The sequence below is a fragment of the Cannabis sativa genome, chromosome X (assembly GCF_029168945.1).
Source record: "Cannabis sativa cultivar Pink pepper isolate KNU-18-1 chromosome X, ASM2916894v1, whole genome shotgun sequence".
Lineage (NCBI taxonomy): Eukaryota > Viridiplantae > Streptophyta > Magnoliopsida > Rosales > Cannabaceae > Cannabis > Cannabis sativa.
In genome coordinates, this window is record NC_083610.1 from 79,057,928 (window position 1) to 79,067,315 (window position 9,388).

Sequence of the window (9,388 nt, forward strand, 5' to 3'; positions counted from 1 at the left end):
GTGGAACACTAAATTGCAGTTTAGGAATAAATATTCTATAGTTTTCTCGTTTCCTCCGCAAATAGGACAAGAAGTGTCTTCAACTGTCATACGTTGCCCAAGAATCTTACAAATAGGAAACACATTAGACAGTATGCTCCACCACATGATCTTGTGGCACTCCAAAATTTTACTATTCCACAACCTGTTCCATAGAGAAGGAGCCACATCACACTGATAAGTTCTATCCAAGACTTGGATCAAATAAGCAGATTTAGAAGAGAATTGACCTTTTGCTTCTCTAGTCCAAACCCAGTAATCCTTGCCCCTTCCAGTTGGTTTACCCACTTTCCGAATGTTTACAATAGTTTCTTGATCGAACAACAGGGCCAATTTCTGAAGGTCCCATTCCTTATTTTCCAACAAGAGGTCTGCTACCTTTTGGAACCAAAGGGTGGAACCAATCAGTTTAGGGTATAAATCCTTCCTATGGATTACCCAGGGATCCTCCCAAATACTAGTGTTCTTACCATCAACCACCATTTTGCATGCCCCTTTCTTGAGCACCTCCTTTGCCTTGATAATATTTTTTTAGAGCCATGAGTTAAAACCACCCTCAAGCAAATTCTTTCCCCTAAGGTACTTAGCTTTCAACACTTTACACGAGAGAGATGACTATTGATTACAAGGTTCCAACTCCATTTTGCAAGGAAAGCTCTATTCATTTCAATAATTTATAGAAACCCTAAACCCCCTTTAGTCTTAGGGAGACATATCTTATCCCAAGCCTTGAGATAAAGACCTTTGTTGTCCTTTTCATGGCCCTCCAGAAATCCATCACCATGTCATCGATCTTAACTGCCATCTTCTTTGATAATTTTGTGGTTTGCATTGAATAAATTGGCAGAGAGAGCCCAATAGATTTTATTAGGGTGGATCTCCCAGCCTTCGAGAGGGTTTTGATCTTCCATCCTAATAGATTTTATTAGGGTGGATCTCCCAGCCTTCGAGAGGGTTTTGATCTTCCATCCTTGAAGAAAGTGAGGTTGTCAAGAATGAAATTGAAACCAGCATCCTTCTGTATTGATCTAAAAGAGGGAGTCCCAGGTATTTAATGTTACCTTCTGATTCCCTAATTCCCTATGTATTCGTAATAGTCCTTTTCATACTTTTGCTGGTATTATTGCTAAAGAAGATGGATGTTTTGAGTTTGTTAACTTGTTGACCAGACCAAGCGCAGAAATTGTCTAAGCATTGCCAGTACCCCTTTGCTTCCCTGATAGTAGCCCTTCCTACTAAAATAAGGTCGTCCGCAAAGAATAAGTGGGAAAGACGCGATCCTCCCCGACTAAGAGTAATCCCTTTAATCTCCTTCTAACTAATGGATTTCTCAAGCAATCTCAAAAGAATCTCCGCTGCCCAGATAAACAAGTAAGGAGAAAGAAGGTCTCCCTAACGGATGCCACAAGACGACATAATTCTCCTCACTTGGCTCCTATTAAGGCAAATGTTAAGAGACGTTGTGGAGATACATTGGGATACCCAATTACAAAATTGAGCAGGGGCTCCAAAATAACCCATCACATGGTCCAGGAACTGCCAACTAAGTTTATCATACGCTTTGACAAGATCAATTTTGATAGCAAACCAACCTTTTTTACCCTTTTTCCTTTTAAAGGAGTGGATAATCTCCTGAATAGCGACGTTATTATCTTAAATGTTTCTCCCTAGCACAAACGCCGATTGAGTAGGGCAAATGATCTGTGGAAGGAACGGATTAATCCTGTTGGCAATGATCTTGGATATAACCTTATAAGTTACATTGCAAAGGGAGATCAGTCTGAATTGCGTCACCTTGTTCAGGTTATGGAGTTTAGGGATGAACACTACATAGTAGCATTTATACCTTTATGCATAGTCCCCGACCGAAAGAAATCTAAAATTGAGTCACAAAAGTCCCCACCCACTGTATCCCAATAATGTTTAAAGAAAAGCACTGACATACCATTCGGGCTAGGAGCTTTGTTGTTATTCATGGTGAATAAAGTCTTCCTAATTTCATCGACATCTGGCATAAGGAGCAGACTCCTCTATTTCTCTTTAGAGAAGCCATCTCTAATGGTCATGTTCAAACTAGGCCTCTCTGTGTCAAAATTTTCAACAAAAATACCTCTAAAGTAGTCCAATAATTCTTTCCCTATTTGATTCCAGCTAGTAATCCAATTTCAATTTTTGTGCAATAAACTCTCAATTGCATTTTGCCTTTTCCTAATAGTGATCGAGATTAAATAAGAATTTTGAGCATTTATCCCCCTCTTTTAGCCACGAAACTCTAGCCCTTTGTTTCCAATATAAAACTTTTCGCTACAAGGCCTGGTTTAGAGAATTTATAATCTCAGCTTCCTCTTTCCAATTTCTAATACCTGTCGTCATAGTTTGGATAAAATTCAACTTCGATTCCAAATCTCTAATCATTTCGTCAATCTTTTCGAATTGGTGCCTATTCTAGTTGAGCAGTGCAACTCTAGTAGCCCCAATCTTCTTAAAATTTTTAATTGGAGTCCAATTATGATTAACGAAGGACCAAGCATGACTCACTACCAGGTTTCTACGATCATCGCGAGTCTAAGCTTCTTCAGATCTAAACTGGCATTTAACATTGCTTTCCCGACCCTTAGAGTAAATGCATAAAGGCCTATGATCGAAATCGCAAGACTGGAAAGAGCATAACATCGCCTTAGGGAAAAGGGAAATCCAACTATCATTTGTAAGACCTTTATCCAAGGTCGATTTAACATGATTTCTACCATCTCGATGATTATCCCAAGTTAAGTGATCTCCTTTAATGGGTAAGTTAATAAGACCTCGAGAGTTAGTTAACATCGAGATAACCGAGATAAATAGGTCTCTACCTTTGGAACCAACCCTCTCTAACTCATAGAGAGCAAAGTTTACGTCCCCAATAATTAACCAAGGACCACTGAACTCGTCCTCCACATTCATGAAATCAGTCAAGAACTTATTTTTGGCATGGTAAAACGGCAGGCCATAGACACAGGAAACAACCAAGGGTAGCACTCAATCCTTGTAATCTGGTTACGAGAAGTAGTAATACTTTCGAATACAAAACCAACTTTTTAGGCTAAGATTAAACCACCTGCGGTACCAATAGCAGGAATAGAAATATTAAAATAAAAATGTAATCAGTTTCGAATATGTACCACAAAATTCGCACAAACTTTTAGTGCGGTTAAAAAGATGAAGTATGGTGAGCACACCCAAACTAGAGACTTAAGTTCTAGAACTGTAGCGGTCGGTCCCAATCCTCTACAGTTCCAAGCCACACCTTTCATGGCTCTTATGGAGGAGATGAGTTATCCTCCTCCACAGGGGTATCATTTTTGACAACAACTCGAGAGCTAGCATCATCCACATTCACACCATCATTAAAGGGCACAAATAGGTCCGTAAAGCCTACTTTCGACTTCCACTAAGACAACCGAACATTAAATCCAACAGATGAAGTACACTTATTTCTAGTAGCATTAGCATTATTGGAAGCAAATGTAATGATCCCTTCCTTTCCTTGAAACTTCCCATTGCACAACTTCTCAAGAGAAGGAATAACCAACTTTGTGTTTCCAAAGTGTGTAGACTTTCCAACCTCGCATTCCCAAGAAAAATCTCGAACCACGCCAGGGTGTGGTTGGAGAGCCTTCTCTAGTCGTGGACAAAGAGAAAGTGCACTCTCTGAGAATTTTCTTTTTCTAAATGAGGTAGTTCTTTTGTTGACTTTTGAAGTAGTATGGATCCCAATGTCCCTTTCCACATGCGGTATATCATTTATCTCTTAGGCTCCAAATGCTTTAAGTTCTTCTAAAACAATTTCTTGGGCTTGAGAAGTTTTTGTTAGGGCCTGAGTCTCACTTAAATTACCACCACCCTAATTCAAAACTTGTTTTGTTTTGCACATTAGGGACAAACACATGAGACAGCCCAATAAGGTTCACACGCCCAACCCATTTAGATCCATTAGGGTTATTACCATCAATAACAATCGCCACATCTTCTAAACTTTGTCTCGGCATTGCTCCTCTTTTAAGCAAGGTAATCACACATCTTGCTTTCCAATTTGTAGAGAAGTCCCAGCTTGATTGTTACCAGGAAAGGTATGTTTTGCCCTTGACCCTTCTTAACTTGTCTTGCCAATCTTGGGGACCCAAACAACTTTTGTTGTAGGTCTCTTAACAGTACGATTCCTAGCTAGCCCATTTTGAAACTTCCTCGTGGACTGTGTACCCAAGCCGTTAGAGATTTGACTCGAGAAACCACCGTCCCCAGTCATCTTCGTCAGAGCCGTAAGGGTCAAGGTGGTTCGTTTTGAGCCAATCAGTAACATATCCTCCATCAGAGATCTGGGGAGTCCCTGCTTACCAAAGAAGCAGTCAAAGAACTTGGTGGTTGGGTTGAGCCACATGCCAAAGAGAGAAAATGGCATGCCTTGGGCATTTAGAATCGTGTCCAATGTAGTCCAAGAACATCTACTCCGCTGGTGACCCAAACGTTCACACATGAAATAGAAATTTTCAAGTTTTTCATATTTAAATTGGATCCAAATTTTCTCCCCATTTTCGAGTTTGATAAAACATCTTAAGAACAGCGGCTTGGCCACCGTAATTTCAACCAGAACTCTAAGCTATTTCGCCCAGGATGCTAGTTTAGTTTCATCAAGTTGTATAGAAATAACCCTTTCTACCTGAGAGCCCAAAGTATTGGCATTGGCGATCGAGAAAAAATCATGTGGGAGACGGTGTATTTGGGCCCAAAATCAAATTGTACCAAACAACGAATCATAAGAGTCAAAGCTAGAGGACCAAGCTTTTAAAATCAAGTTATCACCTTTGATGCACCATGGCCCATTATTAAGCACCCATTGTTTATTTGCAGCTTTCTCGAAACCAAAACGGAAGAGATTGGGGCAAGAAAACCCCACATGGTGAAGATCAATCTTAACTGGGAATTTCTAGATCTGGGTAGCAAAGTCCCTAATCATTTTCTCATCACAACTTTAGAAGTTAACACTTTACTAAAAAGGCAAAGCTTTGAGAGAGCTTCAATAGAACCAGCACTCGGGACCAAATCAAGAGTGGCTTCGTTTAAGGAGACACACCTACCTTGGTTGACCACAAGATGAGCATTAACTGTCTCCATAACAGCCAATTCAGATTCCAACAACCCATAAAACAGAGGCTTTCCAACCCCTCACACACACGAGATGACACCTCACCCACAAAAATTGCGAGAGAACGAAAGCAGTACACACATACCCCACACACCAGTCACCAGACAAGCAAAGGGAGCAAAAGAAGAAAAAAAAAACCTTTGAAACTCCAAGACAAACCCACTAAATACACATTAAGAAAAGTCACAAAGCACAAAGAAACACAACATAACCACAAAGACACACTACGACAGAGATATAAGAAGCACCACTAAAAAACACAAACAAATCTAACCAAAAGAGAATTATTAAAAATGCACTATTGTCTTTTACTTTTCAATATATTATATTGCTATTGATATAATTAATTATCGAGTTTTATATAATTTTTTTTAATGTTCCATGTAATTTAATATAATAAATTTTATGAAATATTGGCGGGACTAGACACCAAATGATCGGTTATGCTATATGCTCAATCCGAAAAGAATAACAATAAAGATAAAAAAAAATATAAAATAACTGACACTAGAATAGCACTTGGCAGAAAAAAAAAGGAGGAAAGACTTTAGAAGAATAGCATCCCAATTGTCAGGCCTTTGGCATTTCGATCTTAGGGTTTGTCTCTTTTCAATCCCCAATTCCTTCCATGGAGATCGTAAGAAGGCCATCGCATGCTGGTTCTTGGTACACCGATAATCGTAAGTCTCTCTTTCTTTCTTGAGATTTTTCCATCATCTATCAATTTGATTGTATTTCTATGGAAAATCCAAAAGAATATATGATTACCTGAGTGACTGAACTAAAAAACAAGTTTATGAACTGTGTTATGATGTGTAGATTACAGTTTAAAATGCCTATAAAGTTGAAATTTTTAATGGAAGGCAACCAGAACGAGGAAGAAGAGTTTACTGGACCCATTTTCTTTTCTTTTCTTTTTTTTTTTCTTTTTAAATTGATTTTCCTTTCTTGTCTTATTACCAGCTACACCCAATACTTGATACAATCACCAGTATCAAGTTTAATCTGAACAAGTAGTGTTTTTTTATATATTTTTGCATAATACATTTACCAACACTGAACACTTGGTTGTAAGGCCATTTTACTATTTTGACTATAATTGGGCGTGGCTAGTGGTTCCTTCCCAACTCCACCATCCCATTATGCAAATTTGGATTTTGAGTATTCCAGACTTTATGTGCATTTAAACCTTTGGTACTGCGAAAGGTCGAACATAATTTTTTACTTTTCCATTTTGACAGCTACTAAGTTAGCGGAAGAACTTGAAGGTTGGCTGAGAGAATCTGGCCTAACTAAATCTCCTGAAGTACGGGGTGTTATTGCTCCGTAAGTTATTCTCGCAATGTGATTCTGTTTTTTCTTTTATATAAGAGTCACAGGGAGTTTAGTGCTTATTGTTTTTGGGATGGTGAGGTCTTAGGCATGCTGGCTATTCCTATTCTGGTCGTGCTGCTGCCTATGCATTTGGAAATATTGATCCGACGAGCATGTGAGTTATTCTATTATTTGTTATTCTTTCTCTTCAAATTGGTAAAGATTAATCTTAGTTTTAGAAACTAATTTGTGATAAACAAATAATTCAGTACTCGGGTGTTCCTTCTTGGTCCGTCTCATCACTATTACACCCCAAAATGTGCTCTTTCAATGGCTTCAGTTTACAAGACGCCAATTGGGGACCTACCTATTGATTTGGAAGGTATTCTTATTCTTCTCTTTTTTGTATTTGAAAATTTAGAAAAGACACGGCCAGGGTTTGGCAGTGTGGTTAGTCTTTTTTGTTACCTATACTTATAGTTTCATCATGCATATCTGTTCTCTTATATTTGTATCGCTTGATGTTCTCAATCCTCAAATGCATCGATAACTATGAATACATGAATTGAGTTGCGTCATATTTTTCATTTGTGGAACCTGATCAGCTTCAAAATAGATTTGTTTTGTGCTCATTTTCTTCATTATGGTGTTTTCATCGAACTGGGGTTTCTTTTTCTTGCTATCAGTTATTAAGGAGCTAAAGGCTACTGGGAAATTTGAACAAATGACTATTCGTGTTGATGAGGCTGAACATAGCATGGAAATGCATTTGCCATATCTTGCCAAAGTTTTTGAGGGGTACTTTTCCCATATGGTAAAGTTCTATGTTCCAAAATATTTATACCGCGACTGACTTGGTATTATTGCAGGCACCCTGTCAAAGTAGTACCAATTTTAGTTGGTGCTGTTAATGCAGAAAATGAAGCCATGTATGGACAGTTGCTTTCAAAATATGTGGATGATCCCCAAAATTTCTTCTCTGTATCTTCAGATTTTTGTCACTGGGGTTCTCGGTAAGTACTCTTCTGAAATGTGTTGGTACTATAATTTATTTAAATATACTCTTAAGATGACTGTTTCTGTCGTACTATATACATACTGACCTGTACAAATCATCATATAGCTCATAGCTGTTTTCCCCCTTCATGAACTGCAAAAACTTGTATTTTCAGTTTGATTTGCTTATTACCAGTACCATTCACTGAGCTTTGTTTAGTTGAGATTGAAACACACACCTTAGAATTATGTGTGCATAAAGCATGATATCATTACTTTAGTGACTTCAAATTTTATGGCCAGTGTTACTGTTGAAGGATAATCGTCAAACTCTGCTAAATTTTCTTGTTGGATTTTTTTCTATGCATGTATGCACATGATTTTTGTATGAAGAACATAATGAACCATTGGCGTCTGATCGATATCATCGACAATTCAATCTTGTTTACATTGATTTGTTTAATTTATTCCAGATTTAGTTACACACACTATGACAAGAAACATGGGCCAATATACAAATCTATTGAGGCTTTGGACAAGATGGGAATGGATATAATTGAAACAGGAGATCCAGATGCATTTAAAAATTATCTGATGGAGTATGACAATACCATCTGTGGACGACATCCGATTAGTGTTTTTCTTCATGTAAGTTTGTTTCAAGTCATCTCCTATCACTTTAGTTCTTTTTTAATCTGACAATTACCATCTATACTATAGCTACTTAATTTTACCATAATCATATTTCAAATCTTCAGATGCTGAGAGGTTGCTCTACAAAGATAAAGATAAATTTTCTCCGATATGAGCAGTCGAGTAAGTGCAAGAGTATGAGAGACAGCAGCGTAAGTTATGCATCAGCAGCTGCAAAGGTAGTTCCTTGAAGAAGATTTGACAATTCTTCACTGTGGGAATTGGAAGGCTCTTCAACTTCAATATTTCAATTTAACTATTGACGTTTAATTTCAAAGAAAACAAACTGTAATTCTTCCCTGTTTGGATGAATATTGTTGCTGATACTAATTTTTAATTATGGCTTGAAACAAAATCGTTACTTTGTGTGCTTAAAAGTTTTTTCAAATCAATCCTTGAAAATTTTGAAGCCCGTTTCATTTCATCGCTGAACCAAATTATAATAGGTTACAACTTTTATGGGTGGTGCCGTGAAATATTATAGTTGGTTTTTTTTTTGCTACTCTCGTTACTGAAAATTTCATTTTATTTTATTTATGTATATTTTTCCAATCGATTTTTTTTTTTTTTTGTAAAATTTTTCCCTCTCTGATTTACATATATATATATACTAGAAAAAAACTACGTGCGAAGCACGTATACTAAATTTTATGCTAGATTTTTTCTATGTTATTTGAAAGTGAGATTATTATTGAATACTGAATGCAATATATTAGTGTTTAAGAAAGCTTAATAATTTAAATATGTTCTTAAGTTAATCTAAAAATAAACTAAAAATTGATGTTCCAATACTTAAAGAAACATTACTTAAATGGGGGTAAGATAAAAAGAAAATTAAAAATCAATCTCTAAATTGTTGATAATTGAAGATAGCGTTAGTCTAAAAATTGTAGATAAGAAAACTAATGATAGTCATTGGTGGATTTCAATCTTTATTTTCTTTGATAGAGACAATAGTATAATTTTTGTATTTTGCACCTTTCATTCTAGCCGGGTCTGTATATATTTGGATTATCCGTTTTTTCTTTGATAAATTGAATATGGTAGTATCGACAAAGCGGCGGTGTTCCTGCAAACAGTGATGTATTTTCATTTAAGATGATTAGACATGGTGTGCATAATTTATTTAATTAAAAAATCAACTTATGAAAGGCATGTAAAACT

The 9,388-nt window shown here is 36.8% G+C and overlaps 1 protein-coding gene across 1 annotated transcript; it reads left to right on the top strand.

Moving 5' to 3' along the window:
* Nucleotides 1-5,682: 5,682 nt before the first annotated feature.
* LOC115698915 (uncharacterized) lies at nt 5,683-8,601 on the top strand. The gene is made up of 8 exons (XM_030626120.2): nt 5,683-5,901; nt 6,463-6,547; nt 6,642-6,710; nt 6,805-6,917; nt 7,222-7,333; nt 7,405-7,548; nt 8,005-8,179; nt 8,290-8,601. The coding sequence occupies exons 1-8, from the start codon at nt 5,850-5,852 to the stop codon at nt 8,413-8,415; spliced, it is 876 nt and encodes a 291-aa protein (XP_030481980.1). The 5' UTR covers nt 5,683-5,849; the 3' UTR covers nt 8,416-8,601.
* The last annotated feature ends 787 nt before the right edge of the window (nt 8,602-9,388 follow it).